This window comes from Buteo buteo, chromosome 26 (assembly GCF_964188355.1).
Source record: "Buteo buteo chromosome 26, bButBut1.hap1.1, whole genome shotgun sequence".
In the NCBI taxonomy this organism is placed as follows: Eukaryota; Metazoa; Chordata; class Aves; order Accipitriformes; family Accipitridae; genus Buteo; species Buteo buteo.
Genome location: NC_134196.1, coordinates 13,543,890 through 13,562,590, shown reverse-complemented (window position 1 = coordinate 13,562,590; position 18,701 = coordinate 13,543,890). Strand labels below are relative to the sequence as shown.

At 39.9% G+C, this 18,701-nt stretch overlaps 1 protein-coding gene across 1 annotated transcript in view; it reads left to right on the top strand.

Moving 5' to 3' along the window:
- Window positions 1–18,701, top strand: part of TRHDE (thyrotropin releasing hormone degrading enzyme) — a 221,826-nt gene that overhangs the window by 178,982 nt on the left and 24,143 nt on the right. Inside the window, exons 13-15 of the mRNA XM_075057976.1 lie at window positions 9,758–9,905; window positions 12,108–12,205; window positions 12,684–12,791. Coding sequence (XP_074914077.1) covers window positions 9,758–9,905; window positions 12,108–12,205; window positions 12,684–12,791 — 354 coding nt within the window. The remainder of the gene's footprint in view (window positions 1–9,757; window positions 9,906–12,107; window positions 12,206–12,683; window positions 12,792–18,701) is intronic.

The following is an 18,701-nucleotide window of genomic DNA, read 5'->3' as shown; positions in this document are numbered from 1 at the left end:
AAACCAGGTCTGAGTTACATTTCAAGAGAACACTTAACTTGGAGTTTGAGGTTAAACAGGAAGAGGAGACTGGCATGAGTGGAGCTTGCTGAAGTTGTTTCTTGGCAACTTTGAGTATGGGAAAGGGGGCTGAGAAGTGCAAATACGGCTTCAGGAATCTGTGTATTGGTGGGGCAGGGAGAGGTCTTCATCCAGCCTCACAACCTCTGCCATTCCGGGGGGGCCCTATCCTCTCCTACCTAGTATACGCCTGTTCCCTGTGCCTCCCTCTCATCTACAGACGCCTTTTTCTTCCCCACAGCTGCCTGGCCAGCCCTTTTCCCCACCTCCCTCATGTGTCCTCTCACAATAAGCAGCTTTTTTTCTCCTTACCCTTATCCCAGAACCCCATTACTTGGTCTTTCAGAGGGTCTGGCAGGACTAGTATGCTGCTACCTTGGTCAAGGTAGCAGCAATGAGCCACCCTGAGAAGCTGGAGGTGCTGCTCTAAACACCCTGTCCTTTCCCAACATCAACAAAGGATGGATGAATAAAAGGCAAGAACCAGCTTTTCTAGCTAGAAGGGGCAGTGCTGATGCCTCATCAGCATGAACAAAATAGCCTGCCATCTTAGTAGCAGTCTGCTTTGCCTGCTGTTTTGACCTGACTGCACCATTGCTTCTCCAAAACGATCCTACTTTTGGGGGCTCACCTGATTGCTGTTGGCCAAGGTTGTTGTCAGGAGGTCTGGTCTTTGCCAGTGCATGCTCTGTCTGCTTGGCAGAACGTACTGCCAGGGTGAACTTTTGAATTCAAAGTGCAGATTATACTTTCAGGTTTTCTGGTCTTCATTTGCTGATTTTATAAAGCAGTTTTTTTATTGTAGACTAAGGTCCCTTCGTTTGATAAAATTTAAGAGGAGTCTTGGGAATCAATGTTGTGTTAGTTTAGCTCCTTCCTGTCTGGCTAGAAGCGTGTTTTCCTCCACCCAGAAATCAAGCAGTGTATGACAGTAAGGACCCTGTTACGACTAAGGCACTGCACAGGGACTAGAGAAACCTGGGACGCTGTTTCTGCTGTGGACTTCCTAGGTGATCTTGGTAAAATCACTTAAACTGTTTGTGTCTGGTTTCTATCTGTAAAATGGAGATAAGAGAATAGGTGAGGGTTTAGAGATTTTAAGAGAGTCTTTTATTATAAATATGTTTATAGGGAATTGCATTTACAGAAATAATATCCAATTCTGTAGATATTCTGGCAAACAAAATTCAGACTGCATGTGTATTTTCAAGATCAGTCTTCTGTGCTTTCCATGTGAATTTTCTAGCTTTTAAACACATATTTCATTTGGCTGACTGATATGCAAATTATAAACATTAGAACAGGAAAAGAGAGATATGAGAAAGTACTGTGCATAATAATAAACAAACTCAATTTTGAATTTGCTCAAACATGCTCTCATAGATACCATTGCCCGTTGACAAGGAATAGAAGGGCTGTTTCATTCTACCCTTCCCAAGAAAATCATCAGGAAAGAAAATAACACTTTTAGTAATTGAGTCATCTGGAATTGACATCTATTAGCCTCTGAAATACATTCAAGTTTCTTTAGTTAATTTAAGTGTGTGAATGACATATTTCTCAAAAATCAGGGTTACATGATGATGAAAAACATTACATACCTCACTTACTGCTTAGTCTTAATTTTCAGCAGTAAGATTATTCCTTTTCATCTTGCCTTACTCTTTTTTAATTCATTTTTTTTTCATATGGTGAAGAAGAGGAAAGGAGAGATATTGAACTCCAGTTTGAAGGAATTTTCATTGCATTTTTACAAACACAGGGGGCTTTAAGTTTGGGGTTTTTTTTCTGTTTTCAACAAAGTTGATTAATTCAGATTAATATTAGCCTTTACTTATGTGGCAGCTCTAAAACTGTGCAAGATAATTTAAGCCAGTGATACCCTGATAATTACATTGAATTTGAACTATTCTTTGTAGGATGCTTCAAATGCTCTTGTGTGGAGTTGAATGTCATTTGAAGAGTCCTCAAATATTTTGCGTGTAAGAAAACATAATATTAAGCAGGCTTCACTTAAAACTGTCATACTCTCTGAATCCTTTGATATTGGAGAGATTGAATGCTGATTAAATTTAGTACTTAAAATGAACTTGTAAGCCAAATATTGCTGTTGTATTTATCGAAAAGCAGATGTGCATTCCTGTCCGGTTTATGTGGAAGTCCATAGCTGGTACAAATCAGAATGCCTCCATTAAGTCACTTTGGATGTTTTAGAAAAGCAAAGTCCTTCTCTGGTCCTAAGGCAGCCCAACCCTGGGAGTGGAAGATGAGGTAGATCATTCTTTGGTACTGGAGATCACAGGGCCTTTTTTACAGGTTGCCCATTAGTTTTCTATGAGAAAACATTCTTTCTCCAGCTTCCCTTGTTGAACGTGGATACCAGGAATCACAAGTTTTTAATCTTTGACTTTCCAGTCTTGCAGGAATTGCAGGTGAAATCCGTGACTACAAGAGTTAGTTTTCCCTGTTCCATGGGTTGCCTTGCCCAAAGCTTTTTTTTATGTGTCAGGGTTCAACATACCTTGTTTTACTCAGCTGCCAAAGAACTGCTGTTAAAGCACTGTGGGAAAGAATATCCTGAACATATCAGTAGGGGCACCAGTCTGTGGTAGGTCCAGAAGAAATGAATAGGGTTAGAAAAAGCCAAGTACAGTAAAATGTGAATTTGGCACCAAGTTTCTCTGTGAATTATTTTAATCCACACACTTGACTTTAAAGGTAAAAGAATGAATTAATGAACAAGAATTCTAACTTTTTTTAAACTGTCCCTTTATGGGTTAATGAGTATAGTCTAATTATTCATCTATTGCACATGCACAGAAACAGAACTGAAGTTATTCTGAGTTGCACATCTATGTTCTGAAGAGCTGCGTTTTCCCCCTTCAAAATTACCCAGACAAAAAGCTGGTCATGTTCTACATTGTTCATAAGAAACAGACGATGCAGGGTGAGTTTTAAACCAGCAGCAAGTAAATCACCTCATTTCCATTGTTTCAACAATGCAGACCAGTTTGCTGCCAGCTTGGATTTTCTAATTTTGATTTAAACACATGACTTATAATGACTTTGTTGGGTGGTGGGACTAAGGGATTTATGGTGCACTTGTATGTGGGACTCTCATCACTGTACGGCAACCCTGTCGTTTTTCTGACAGAGTCTGTTTGACTGGTGCTGGATTTATGATAGAAATAATTCAGAACAGAGTAATAATTTTCCCTTGGCAATTACACTACCATTTGGTACTTTGTCCCTAAGGGGAAAATGAATGTGCTGGGATCTGTCCATAAGTTCAACGGCTCAGTGTAAAGAACAAATCAAGGTCAGAATGCAGCTGAATGCACACTGATGTTTCGTAATATAATCTAGATCTCCTGCTTTTATCTGACTCATTAAAAGCTCATGTAATTTAAAGATTATTTTTGATTGCTGTGAGATTTTTAGTGGGAATTCTTTGTGAGGGATATTTCATTACCACGTTCAGTACTTTCTTTTTCTGTTCATTGCCTCTTTTCTCTGTAGCAATGGCCACCCTAGCAATTTCTTCAGTGTAAGCAGGATAGTATCTTGCTAAGGGTTGGTGCTTATGATATTATATAAATGTCATAAGCCACTTATATATATATATCTTTTGAAAGGTATTTTTCCACCTCTACCCTTGTCGTAAAAATGGGATATCACCTTTTCACCACAGTTTGTCAGCAGCTTCTTTAGGCATGAAAAACCTGCTGGAGCAGGATGTTTGTCTGGAGGTAATTTGTCTAATAACTAAAACAGATCTCTTTGCTGGTCTGTGTTCCTGTTCTCCTGTTCTCCACTTTAGTTCAGCAGGCAGCGCTGAAATTAGGAACACAGATGATAAGACAAACCCCATGTGGTGCTGTGTTTCTAACACACCCTAAAGTTCTCATGTGTAACAGTGACTACAGAATGATTGACATGCGGATAGACTGATGGGTAAGGACAGTAATATAAAAAGGGATAGAATAACGAAGCGTCTCAATTGTGATCTTTTTGGTTAAATTTTGCTTTTGTAGTCATGTATTTAAGTGATTCAGTATGGAGAAGGCTGGCTTAGAGATGGCTTGTAGAGGCTCTTTCTAAAGTCTGGGCTCCTTTCTGTGTGCCCAGGGATGTTGTCGTGGTTTAACCCCAGCCGGCAGCTCAGCCCCACACAGCTCACTGCCCCCGGGTGGAATGGGGGAGAGAACAGGAAGGGTAGAAGTGAGAAAACAACTGATGGGCAGAGATGAAGACAGTTTAATAGGTAAAGCAAAAGCCGTGCACGCAAGCAAAGCAAACCAAGGAATCCATTCCCCACTCCCCATGGGCAGGCAGGTGTTCGTCCATCTCCAGGACAGCAGGGCTCCATCATGTGCCTAACGGCGACTTGGGAAGACAAACGCCATCATTCCCAGCGTCTCCCCTTCCTTCTTCTTCCCCCAGCTCTATATGCTGAGCATGACGTCCTATGGGCTGAGATATCCCTTGGGTCAGTTGGGGTCAGCTCTCCCGGCTCTATCCCCTCCCAAATCCATGTGCCCCCACCAGCCTGCTCGCTGGTGGGGTGGGTGGAGAAGCAGAAAAGACCTTGACTCTGTGTGAGCACTGCCCAGCAATAACTAAAGCATCCCTGTGTTATCAACGCTGTTTCCAGCAGAAATCCAAAACATAGCCCCATACCAGCTACTAGGAAGAAAATTAACTCTATCCCAGCCAAAACCAGCACAGATGTCAATCAAAGCCCTCTAATCTAGAATGCAATAAAGAGGGACCCCTGCTTTTTGTAGTTTGTACTGAAGGTACATGAACAACAGGTCATTTTAGGACATGAAATGCATCTGTTGGTACTCTTCTGTGAATATTTACAGGGCAAAAGACCAGAGTTATAATATTCTTATTATCGTGCCTCTGAGAAGTACTGAAATTCTAGTGTTCTATGATATCCATCGCTAGAGGCCTATATAAACAAAACTGGACACATTTCTGTCAGGAATGGCATTGGTATGAATCTGCTTTGGGTAGGAGAGACTAGATCGAGTTCTTAAGGTGGCTTCCAGCCTTTTCATTCCAGATGCTATAGGTGAAGTTTTGTAAACTTTATAACCAGCACTTGAGAGAAATGCTTAACCTGAATATCAGCTCGCATTCAGCCACAGTTTATGAGTCAACGCTGTTTGATTTCACTATTTTATCTGTTAAGATACTTGCCAAGACTATCCTAGATGCCTCTGCAGAATTTTTTTGGTTGTAGGTACGTGCTCGCTCAGGTGGCTGTTGGAGGCATACCTGGAGAAACAGTGTGACTGTTTCAGACCAGACATAAGATTTGACATCACACTATTTCTGCAGTGTTGATGTTTGTTACCTGGTTTCAGTATAGCCCATAATCAGTAATTCCCCAAGTGACAGACAATATTTCAATTTTCCTCTGAGATGGCTAAGCTGGAAAAGAACCTTGTCTCTGAGGCCTGGCTCTCGTGCATTTGGAATTTGGCTGGCAATATCTGATGGTACTTTAGCTGGACTTTCAGGATAGTGATACAATTGATGGCTAAAATGACACAAGAAAAATAAGGATTTCTGTCACTGACCTTCCAGTGACATTGTTGGAAGAGAGAGTGATAAATCAAGCTGCATGTGTAGAGTATGTACTTAACTTAGGTTATACTCTGTAGTGCCTTTGAGTGAATATTTCCAGACAGTTATATGACAGGGAAATTATTTTACGTATTTCCCTTTGATGGGAAGTTTGCTACTGTTACTTCTCTTATTATTGTAATGATAATTGTTAAACATTTCTGTTTAACATTTCTACAGGTCTGTGTTTTTCCATCAGAGTTCACAGAGATACTCAGAACAGACTCGTTCTCTGTTCTGCCTTCTTTCCTCATCTTGGTTATCATCCTGCTCCACAAATGACACAAGTGATTTCAATTAGCAGTTGTCAGCCAGCTGGCGGTGTACGCTTGTCACAAGCCCTGTGACACTCCGGAGTCTTTGACCCTTCCTTCCTACTTTGCTGGATGCAAAAATTTTTCTTTTGCTGACCAGATCCTGTGTAACCATCTTTGAAGCTAGTTCTTCCAGGCTAGTGAAGGAGAATCCTAGAAGCACGCCAGCACCCCTTGGCTGGTGGGCGAGTTTGCCGCTGTTCAAGTGAACCGGTACATCTTGCTGGATGCTGTATCCCCTGGGAAAGAGGAGTCTTGAAATAGCTCTTAGTGCTGGACAAGCTTTTAGTGTAAAGTAAAAGAATACGATTTTACTAAAACACAAAGCTTAAGAAACCAGCTGCTGTGCTTTGTGAAGATGCAGAACATTAGAGCACAGCTCACTGCACAGTCGTGCTGCTTTGGCTAGTTTCTGTCCTCTGCTGCCCTGGTTGTTGTGGTAGTCATGCTACCTCCCAGGACAATTCACACAGGTCCTAGCTCTGTGATCTGGATTTTAGGACTTTTTTATCCATTTTATTGTTCATGGTTTATTTCTTCTATGGTTTATAGTGAGAGCTTCTCCTTATATCCTATTTTCTCTAACTATGAATGCCAAAAATTAGCAACCTTAGTATTTGGCCTTACCCTTACCAAACTTTTTCCTTTTTTTATGAATGACAATATTCCTCAAGCTTTTTAAACTGTAGCATACATTTAATATTTCGTAACATATATGTTATATACCACATTTTCCACAAAAAGGTAAAACAATGAATGTACTTATCGCTACTTCTTGGCAGGAACTATTTAATGGCAAGTAGTCTGGGAGTGCAGTGTATTTGGAATAAGAGGTTCATAAATATGGCTTAGTGGTTGAGGGTGAAAGAATAGGGCTATCATGGTTTTCTGTAGGTGTCCATACAATTAAATAATTTAATAATTTAATAATTTAATTAATAGTGTAGAATATAAAGAACATTCTGCCCAGGCAAAGTTCCTGAAGCACTTCTGTTCTCTTCAGGGAAACGCTGCTATCTTAACTGTCACTGTAAGAGGATTTTAGGTATGTCTTTGCTCAAGTTCCCTCAGAGGTTCAGTCTAGCAACTGTACTGGAAGCACATCTGCCCGACGTGTGCTGATGGAGAGTTTAACATTGATCGTAGAAGCCATAACCACTTTCCCTCAAAATCATGGTCTGAAGTGATGAATTTGTTGTCATTTATATACCAGTGTCATCCACAAGGACCTCCCCTCACCCCCATCCCTGCTCTCGGGACTGATTCTGTTGATGTGGGGGGTTGATTTTGATGATACCGTGCATAAGATCTTCAAGTGTCATACCCAGAAAGAGAAGCAAGTTCAGGAGTAAACAGGAAAAACTTAGACTTTGCCACAATCTGTTTCTGTGAGAAGGAACATGCCCTTAGGGAAACAATAGGAAAAGTGGGGGACGGGGAGAGGCAGGCAGAATTGAATGGGCTGGTAAATTTGGAAGTTAGACGCAGTCAGCGATAAGCGTACAGTTTTTGTTGTGAGCAGGATGAGTATCATCAGCTAAGAATCATGATTTTGAAACTGATTAGGAAGGCCAAGAGCTCAGGAATAAGAGATAGATCTCTCTGCATTCACTTCTTACGTGTCTTGATGGAGAAGTTAAGCTTAAAAAGAAATAATCTGTTTGTTTTGCAGTGATGATTTCCCTTTTGCGCTTAGCATAGAGAGATTTAATTTTGGAAGCATGATCCTAAATGTCCATTAGTGCAGCTATAATAAACATTCATCTGTTTATTCCTTCAGCAGCATGTTTCCTAGAGCTATTCCTCTTGTTCCTTACTCCACACTTTCTCATGTCAATCAAATTATCAGTAACAATAATCACAAATCCCATTAGGAACTAATTACATATATGAAACTTCAAGTTAGTTTACCTCTTTGCTAACATTATCTCCAAGAATTTTAACTGCAGTCAATCCAGCTTGCTTCTGGCTCCATTAATTATGGTTAAAGTATTAAGACCTAGAACTCATCTTAATGATACTCTGCTGCTTCCGAAATAAGACAGACCTATAAAAGGGAGTAACTGTCTCTGTCTTCCGATGCATTGAACTCTGTCCACCACCCACGCGTAAGAGCTCCACGATTCTCATTTCATATCTGCTCAGTTCCTGAGTGACACAGTGAGCTCCCCCAGTGATCTGGTTTTTCTTGCTTGAGTATGTGCTGTAACTGGAGTTGAGAACGGAGCCTTGCTGATAAAACGTGGACAAAGATGACATAAAGCAGACTGGAGAGTAGCTTATCATAAGGACACGAGATAGGTAATTTTGAAAGCTGTTACATGAACTCACTTCCTTCCCTAGAACATGAAGGGAACAGGGTGTAATTCTTCCAATAGAGAGTGTGAAAAACAATGGCTTGCATGGATGTGCTGCACCTTGCAAGGAAACTATGGGTTTGGACCATACCAAAAAGAGAATCTATTTCAAATATTTCAGCAAAGTAGTTTTTATATGCTGTTACAACTGAGATAAAAATTTATATCAGCATGTATGTATTGGTTCATTTCCATAATAATCTGTGTAATTTTTGTTGTTTGCTATATGCATGCATCTCTTCCTCAGACAGTGATGGAAATTAAGGGGAATATTTGCAACAAACAAGGAGAAAAAATAGTCTATGAAGATATATCATACTGTAGCCTATGTTAAATTGAAGCTTGTGGAATCCCACTTGCTGAATTTAAGTGTTTTATGAAAACAGAATCATTATCTCCTCTTTAGGCAGGTAGAGAACTCCTTTGGGATTTAAACACATGCATCAGGAGAAGAATAGACCTGTGGGTTTCTGGAACGTTCACACCCACAGGGTTACACTTTGTTTCTGCAGTCTGGATAGTTAAGAAAAAATGCTGTTCGGAAAAAGAAAATGAGAGCAAATCCTAAAGCTTGATGTTTCCTGTACTCATTTTTAAAAAGCAGCTTTCAGATGTTTGTGTCTGTATTGCCATTTACTTGTAAAGCTATTAATTTTAAAAGCCTTCCTGACCCCCCCCTAAATTCTTTCCCTTGCAGGGAGAGGTCTTTTATGACTGTAAAAGAATGGGACAAAATTCTAACTGATTGATTTATAAACACCTGAAAAAAACCATAGTTTATGTGGAAAGTGCTGGAACATCCTTAACCAAAATGATGTCACTGGATGCCACTTCAGTTTAATAAAATAAGTCATTCCAAAGTGGCTTAAGGTGGATAGAAGGCAAGGCAGCTCTATAGGAGAGAGAAAAGAGTGGGGAGGATAACTGAAACTAAAGATGCTTCTTCACCAGGAGTTCTTCCCAATTGCCCATGGCCAGTAGAAATGATCCTTGAAGCGAAATGCCTTGGGTTGTTGATTTTATGCAGACAGCTTTCTATCTTACAGATCAGCAAAGGAACACCTTCCTTTGTTTTTTTGCTTAAAGTCAGTTACGTTGTTGTTCATGTCTTTTATAGCCACAGGAATCCATGTAAAGTAGGGCTAGCTTGTCTAGTTTTCTTTCATGTGTGTTCATGCTTGCCTTCATCCAGTAAGTATGCTTGCACATGTGTTGGGAGAGACTGTGAGCTGCTGGTTTTTGTAAGGTTGACTTTTATGTCATTATAGTGTGATGAGTTTATCATGTTTTTCTGCCTTTTAATTTCATTTGGGGAAAAAAGAAGTCATTTTTGCCTCATCATGTATCTTCGGCAAAGCCAATTTAATACTAACTTCTTTTATTGTGCAGAGCTGGTTATTTGCCTCAGAATATTCCTTTGGAGATTATCAGATACCTTTCAGAGGAGAAGGATTTTCTGCCTTGGCATGCTGCCAGCCGAGCTCTTTATCCTCTAGATAAGTTGTTGGACCGCACAGAAAGCTACAACATCTTCAATGTAAGAGATACAGTCTTCCTCCCTTCTTCCTTTCTCCTCCCCACCCCTGCCTCTCTCCCTCCCTCTTCTCTCCCCCGTCCTTCCTTCCTTCCTTCCTTCCTTCCTTCCTTCCTTCCTTCCTTCCTTCCTTCCTTCCTTTCTTTCTATCACTCTCTCTCCATTCATTGCTAGGAGTTGAACTATTCCCCAGTCAGATACTGTAAATGACCTAGGGATATTAGCTTTCTTCCTAATTATTCTTTATTTAAACATAGCAATTGTCAAGCTTTGGTTCATTTGCATTTGAACAGTGATAACTTGTTTGAGGCATATATGATTAGTAGAAGGAAAGGTAATTATCCCTCCTATAAAATATTATGACAAATAAAGTATTTCACTTAAAAGAGCCAAAGTAATCTATTTCCAGATTTTCTCTTTTGAGGAGCCTCACGGCAATATTTAGATTGATGCCTAAGCTCAGCAAGGGCACCAAATGCAGGCACAACTGAACAGGACGCATGCAACTGAAGTAAAGATTTGTAGTCATTATTTCATCCAAAAAGCCATGGTGAATTCAATGCAGTTACCTTAATTAACAAGGATTAGATCACCATTGAATCAAAAGCCCATTCATAATTGGGTCCAAAGGGACAGCCGTAACAGCTAGCAGTAGATAATTAAGATAGACATGACAAACAATGACAAACATTTTAGCATTTTACCTGAAATAAATAAAAAAAATCGTAGCTACGCTGAAGCATGTTTTATGAAGTACACAGAATTTGATTGCAGCCAGTGACAGTTATGAACTCTTGGGTTTTTTTATTCACTATGAATTTTATGTAGTCTACATATTTTCAATGGCCAACATACTGTAATTTTATGTAATTTTGTAAAGCCTTCAAATGGAGGAACTCTCTAAAGCCTGAAATGCTTAAAGGTGCTTTTTTCTTCTTAAACATATATTTGCTTGTGTGCGTGTGTCCACAGACACACATGCTCAGAGAGCAGGAAGCTAGAGGTGGCTGGATGTATGTTTATACTTAGAAGTACATACATATATATATATACACACACAGAGACACAGAGGTACCTGCTGACATGGAAATTATTTTCGTAGAACATGTACTGGAGATTAATAAAGGCATATTGAAATCTTTATGAACCTGGAGTGTAGGCCTACATGCAAACCAGAGCCATAATATAAAATGATGTTGAAATAATTTGCATGCTTAGTCTGTTGTTAGCTGCACAGAAAAATTCTTAGGAGTCTGCCATTGCTATTTCACTTTTAAACGTGGTTGTGTAAAGAAAACACAATTTTAATAAATAAAACCAGTAAAATTCATGGCCGGGTTGTGTTTTATCACTACTGATGAGAGCTTTGAAAGCAGAGGTGATAGCAGAGGAAATAAAAAGTCTTTTTAGTCACAGAATAACATATCTGCTAGAGAAAGCTGCACTATGAATCTCCTTCTCTGTTGACATCCTATATACATGCCTGTGCATCCACAATAATAAAATAGATGCTCTCCTATGCGGTTCTTTATATCTCAGTTCTTTTTCAAATTGGTGAATTCTACTGGCAAAAGATTACACTGAATACAATGAGAGTGGTTTTCTTCACAACTGGTCAGAATATGTAAATATGTCTCCTGTGTAAAAAGTGAAAGTAACTAAAATAGATCTTGGGCTTGTTTTGTTCTCTAAGCACACCAAGAACCTAAACTTAAAGCGTAGTGTCATTAAATGTACAAAGCTTATTTGCAGCTACATTGTTCTGTATTCTGAAGTCAATTGACTGTGCTTACGTTGCCGTGGATATTAAAATAATATTCTTTTAAAAGTGAACATGCGTGGTGTAGTGGAGATTGGCCATAGAGTAGAAATTAAGCTGTTGACAGCCTTGCAACTTTTCAGCTGTGTATTGTGAGTTCAAAATAACATGCAAGAAACTTTTTTAATTGATGGGGTTTATAACAATAAAGTGTTTTATACTAGGCATCTAATCAAAAAGCTGTTCTACAGATTACTTCTCCCTATAGCAGTGAAAGGGGGATTATAAGTGGACATGTTGCTTTGCTAAATGCAAATCAAAATCTTTGGAAAGTTGGACATTATTTGACGGTAAAAAGAGAGACAAAACCTCAATAGTCAGTAGTATTTCAATTTCAACTAAAACATAAATGTTAACATTAAATGTATTTTTCTTTTTCCCCTCAGGAGTATATTTTAAGACAAGTTGCATCAATGTATCTCAAGCTTGGATGGCCAACGAATAATTTAAACAAATCGCTTGTTCAAGCATCATACCAACATGAGTACTGTTATATTTCTTTTTTTATTGTTTGTTTGCGGGATATAGTTGTAATAATGCACTCTCCTACAGTTTGGTGTCATACCTGCCTAGTTCTGTCGTCCTTCTGTTTTTCCTTTCTGGGTTAGAGGGAGAGCAGCAAGATGCAGTGAGATGAATTCCTCTTCCCTGAGTTTGGAGAACATGATTTCCTAAGCCTTAATTTAATATTTGACCGCACTGCATTTTTAAGAACTTGGACTCATGTGACCACGGAGGTCAGGAAGAGTGCATAAGTGTAAAAGGGGGCTGCTTTTGGCCCGTGACCTTTCTTTAGTTGCAGCAGTTGTAGGCGTTAAATGGACACGGGGATTTGAATAGCTGGATTATCTTGGATATGTTGCCCAGCTATCAGTTGCTGCCTCTGTTATAAGAAATAGCTTTTTGTAAACATTCAAACAGATTCACTAATGCAGCCTTATTGCTTTCTTTAATTTGGACAGAGAGTTGCGTCGGGAAGTCATCATGTTGGCCTGCAGCTTCGGTAACAAACACTGTCACCAGCAGGCTGCGACGTTAATCTCAGATTGGATTTCTAGCAATAGGAACCGGTAAGTGGAACCGAAATGAATACTTCCTGTTTCTCCCACTCAGAGGCAATGCAGCTGGCATGCTTTTCTGCTCCTGCCCGTCCCCATCCACCGTGCCTCATTCTGCAGAGTGGTATGGGAGGAAGCAGAGGTCGCTGGCTGTTATTTAAAAATGTCTCTGAGGCTTCAGAATGAATTATTTGACTTCGCACTTATGAGTGGGTGGAGGGGACACCCATGTAGCCTCTGCCCACTCCTGATAAATTGCTGTCAGGTAATTATATGCTAGAAGGCGAGGAGATGGGTTTTAAGGAGGGGTTTAAAGGAAGAAAGATGAGTGAACACCGCATTGGCAGACAAACACGGAGCCTGTGTCGGGGCAAGAGAGCAGAAGGTGCTAAGTGATTAAAGAAGTGAGAGAGGGTAGAGGCAGAAGGACTGAGAAGTAAAAAAGGAGACAAAACAACGTATTTGAGGGAAATGTTATGAAGTACTTAAGGGTGAAGACTAGGAAATTAATGTGATGCAGGAATACATGGAAAAGCTCACGTAAGGTCTCACAGAGGGGATAATATGATAGCTGATGCGCTGAGCATTAGCAGCACTGTAGTGGTTTGACAGCAAATATGTAAGTTAGGCTGTCCAGACATAGGTTTATTCAGCTGAGGCAAGGGAACATGGGCCGTGGATGGTGTATGAAGTTTATCTTTTAAAGGCCAGCATCTAAGAAGTGTTAAATTACTGAAATTAATTTAAGTATGTAGTGATCTATGGACAAAGAGATAAGTAGAGACTATAGGTTAAGACCACAACTTCTTGAGAAAGAATGATGGATTTTCTGATTATGTGGCATGTGGGTGTAGAAGTAATTGCATAAGTACATCACATGTTATTTTGGTTTAAAGGAAAATATTTTACTTTCAAGTAACAAATTAGAAGAGAAGTCTTTTTTAGCCCCAATCTTGTATTAGCTCTGCAAAAGGATCAGATCTCTATAGACATATAGGCATGCAGGATTTTTCAAGACACCTTGGGCCAATCAGGTGTTTGCAATTAAAATATGTCTGTCTGTCTTTGTAATCTTTGAAAGCCCTCTACAGGCATACCTATTTACATAAGTACCCGAGTGTCTTTTAAAACCAGCCATGAACTGAGCATGAATGGAAATTGCATTCCTGTATGAATTCGAAACCTTGGAAAAAAATTTATCTTGAAACTATGACTGTGTACCTTTAAATAAGGTGTGTGTGAGAGGGAGGGTTTTCTTGTGTAAGATGATACCAGATATATTTACTATGAAATATATAACCCAGGGTTTTATATGAATTCTTATCATCAGCAGCAACAATCAGTGTGAAACTATTCAAAAAGGAGATTAAAGAGAAAGAATCAATGGAAACAATCTGCAAAAGTAATTTACTTAGATATTCATTTGCAAAATTAGTTAATCAAACCTAGCACCATCTATTAGCATGCACAGCAGTAGATTATTCGGTGTTAAAAAGCTGTCACCCTGCAAAGCTTTCTCCTACCCTGTGTCTTCATCCTTTCCAACAGGATTGAAGAAGGAAACATCAGGGGGAAAAAAAAAAAAAAGCAAGCTTATTGCTTTACTAACAATAGCGCAAGAGGAAAGGAATAAATTTAAGGAGTCATCTGAAGATTCATCTTAGCCTTTCTATGGAGCCATTCTTGGGAGCACAAGACTGTGGTTGCCAGCGTATGACAAGTATTATGATAAAAGCATCACAGCAGGGCAGAGGAAGAGAATAGCTACTAAGTTAAAGCAGTGCATTTCTCCAAAGGAAATGCACAGTTTTGAAAAACAGCTGCAACAAATAATGTAATTACAGAATACAGATTGACAGTCAGCTGATACATAGGGGTACAACTTGCAAAGAAGACAGAGATGTGTTTTTATTTATTTCTTAAGATTACAGGATTTGTTCGATTCCTGCCCCCTGCTCCCCGAATTTACCAGTTACTATTCACAGAGCAGTCTCGCATACTGACTGTAACTAACATAGGAGCAGACTCATTTCCTATCTACTTATATTGAAATGACATTGCAAAGGCTACTTGTACTAGCAGCTCGGCAGACGTAAAATCAGCTTGTGTATCACAGTAACAACATTTGTAGGGCTCTGTCAGTGCTCTCTCAGGAATGTTTAGATCCCTGCGGCATCGGAGGTACCCCGTATCATCTTTGCTCAGTTTAAACCAACTCGGACTGAAATCTGAAAATAAAGCAGGGGCTGTTTTCCCTGCTTTTCCACCAAGAAAATGATGATGATTCTACAATCAGAATGTAATTAACATGGTGTTTGAGTTATGCTTCTGCCTCTTTGAGCACTTCGGAGACAATAGGTAGCTCAAGTGCAAAGGGCAAGCGCGTAAGTACAAGATGCATGCAGAGAGCACATCCACCAGGTGCCATTTTGTGTTCTTTCTCATCAGTTAAGTGTTTTGCTCAGTTTGATGCCCTTAACAGCTGTTTGTGAATTTGCTGCAAACAGCCACCTCAGAATCTGTAGGAATCCCTCAGAGCTTGTTTCCTCACAAAGAAAGGAAAACTCACGCTGCTCATCATTCTCCAGTCTTCTCTGGCAACTCCTGGTGAGGAAAGCTGGTGACAGGTACAGAAACTTTGTGTATCCTTGCCTGTTACACTCCTTATCAGCAATGAGTAAAGTTTTGTCTGCTGAAGACTACAGTTTTCTAGCACATGTACTTATCTACAAGAACCTAAAAATTCTTGTAGATGCCCTTCCCTCTTCTGAAACAGAACAAAGACATTGACTGATGCGTTGCAGAAAGCCTGGTCTTGGTGGGTTTGCATAGCCAGAGCACAAAGATAGAGTTCCAGAGAGCTCAGAGATATTTTTATATGCAAGTATAATTTGAGTTTGATTATGACAGTAGCAATAAGGCTAATTTGCAACCTTTCCGCCCATTCTGTCCCAAAAACCTTACTCTGGAAGACACGATGTTTCATACAATGAGCTAATTCACAAGCAGCACTTGTTGGGATGAACACAAATTCTGCAAAGCAGTAGGACCCAAAATGAGACTATGGAATTAGGCTTGTGTCTCAAGATTCTAATCAATACAAAATTAGGGTAGTATTAAATTAATATGTGGTATTAAATACCATATAAATGCACAGGCAGTAAATGATACAAAGGAAGTTTTTGATTCCCTGGCAGTTACTGCAGTTAAAGTTCAAATAGCATAACAGAGAATGTGCAATTGATTATACTGTAGAAATGCTAAAATTCGTAACGTTTTAGCCATGTTTTTAATCTACAGCTTTTTAGAATTTCTTTTGAAATGTTTTTTCTGTTTTACTTGTAGCATTTAATGATGGATAAAGTGTTGGATAATAAACAAATACAGTAACATCTAACTCTGTTTTACCAGCACATGCCTACAGTTGCTGTGATTTTTAGTAATTATATTTAGTCTGGTACGTCCAGAAATTAATTACCATCTAGTCTTCACTGTAGGGGATTAAAATAATCATAATAATCAGTTACTGCTTGTACTTTGTAATTACATGTTCTTTACTGTGCAAATAATTTGCCACTGTTCACCAAGTAAAATAACGGTCATTCATAGCACAAAGCCAGAGGTCCTCTTTGTGTTTCCAGCACCATGTGAAAAAAGCCATTAGATTTCCAACTGTAGCACTGCAGATTTTCTTACGGAATTAGTAAAAAAAAACCACCCATACATGTGAGCTGCAACATTAGCTTCCATGTATGAAAGTGGAAGTCAGCTGAGAAGGCTTGAATTTCTAAAGTGACTTAGGTGTGGCAGTGCTTCCTTTTTAGATGCCTGGCTCACAGGGCAGAATCAGACGCTTGGAGTTATGTTTCCTGCAAGGGGATTTGGGAACCTCTAAATGGAGCTGGTGGCAACCACTGTGCTGAGTGAAGAGCCTCTTAACATGAGACTGCGAAGAGAGAGTGGGCCCTCTGAGGGTCCAGCGCTGCAGGTAGAAAGATACCTATATCAAACGAACATGTAAATGGCAATCATAGAGTTAGGGGTCCTTGAAAAAGATGCCTTTCGAAAGCGTCGCACAGGAGAAGGTCTGCTCCTTTTCTTTTCAAACACAGCTGGCAGAGAAGCTGCTCCTCAACCCCCTTTTAAACAGGGGGGCTGAGATTGCGGCAGAGCTTCAGTTGAGTACCTCAGCCTTACCTCTGCTGCATGCAGACCACCACCCTCATCTCCTATCCGTGAGGTGTTTGGGGCAGTATTAAGACACTTTAAGCAAGACACTCCTCCTCTAGTTGATGCTCAGCCACTGGGATTAACTTTTTTAGCAAGAGAAATAACACAGCTCTCCAGCCTAAAGATGAGAGCGTTCATCTGGGGGAGGGAGGCTTGAGTACCTGAAATACCAGGAGTACTTAGTGTGCAAAGGGCTTCAGGTGGTATTGCTCACTACCACTTTTGCATCATTTTTTGTGATGCTGAAACATGGAACGTAACTCTAAAAAAGAAGTTGGCTCTACAAGGAGCAAACCAAACACGTAACATTACATGTAGAAGAGGGAATAAGGAGACATCTGGTTGTCCTGGTCTAGGAATTGATATCATATTTTAATCCTTGCAGTTGTTACAAAAGAAGTGGTTATTTCTTTCAGCTGAAAATCTGAGATGAGACTTCAAGGTGTGTCTTACAGGCTTTTCAATCAATAAATTTAAGTAATTTTGCTCTTTTTAAATGGCTGATGGCTCCAGCACATTTTCCTTGAATGTCTGCATTGACTTCTGATGTGATAGTTGATACGAAGGCAAACATTTTCACTCTGTTAAGTTGGGATATATGCTACTCCTATATTGGAGCAATGAAAACCCTTGAAACTTCCGTGTTTACATTCAGAAGAACACAAACCTAGTAGAAAACATATAAGCAGATTGAAATTTCCCTCGTAGTTTGAGAATGTAAGGTTAGTGGGATTCAGTCAACAGCAGAATGCTGTACATGAATGCTGCACTACTTTTGGCTGAAAATTAAGATGTTTGCTTCTACCTTCATTTAACTGAGCTCATCCCTGTGAAGCTCTTTCATGTGTGAAGAAATACATTATTCACACTCCTTAGGTATAACAGCATTGTGGTTCAGCCTAAAAAATTAACAAAATTACCATACAATGCCTGCCTGAGCTGGAGAATCAGCCTTGTTAACCCCTTTGACCTTCTGTCGTGGTTTAACCCCAGCCAGCAGCTAAGCACGACGCAGCCGCTCGTTTGGCACTGCAGTTCCACCTTCACTGCATATCTGGTCTGAAAGAAAAACATATTGCTAAGAGGATTAGCATTTTCAGACTTTCTGCCTTGGATAGACTGAGTGAACGTGTATTTCTGAGGTTCAGGAAGGAATGTGTGGAGAGCTGTAATCTTTAAACTCCTGACAGGAGATAGCTTAACAATGGGTAATATGCGAATACACACTATGATGGCTCAAAGCGTAACTTTTCCATAGGCACAAGCATGTTTTTGCAAACCTCTCTGTGGGTGCAGATGTGATTTTCTTCCGACTCCCGTTGCCATCCATCCGCTACAGGTTGCCACGTACACATTTCTGCTGGCAAAGTGGACTGTGGATGGATGCTTGCTTGAGGCAAAGTTAGACAGGATAGCGCAAACATGCGAGTATGTGAGGAGAGAGCTGCTTTGAACTGAGACAGCTGACTTTGCCTTCAGCAGAAACAGGAGTGCTTGTGTTCTGGTTCTGTTAGTAGAGCTGTGGTGATGCTATTCTTTTGCTAATACGCAGCAGTGAGCAGTGGGAGATGGTATTATTGCATCAGACGTAATTATGTGGCGATGTTTCTCTACGATGTTACTGGACCCCTTGGAAGACCCCTGGCTAGTCATGGCCACTTCAGTTTGCTCTTCTGGTTTTTTCTTCTTTAG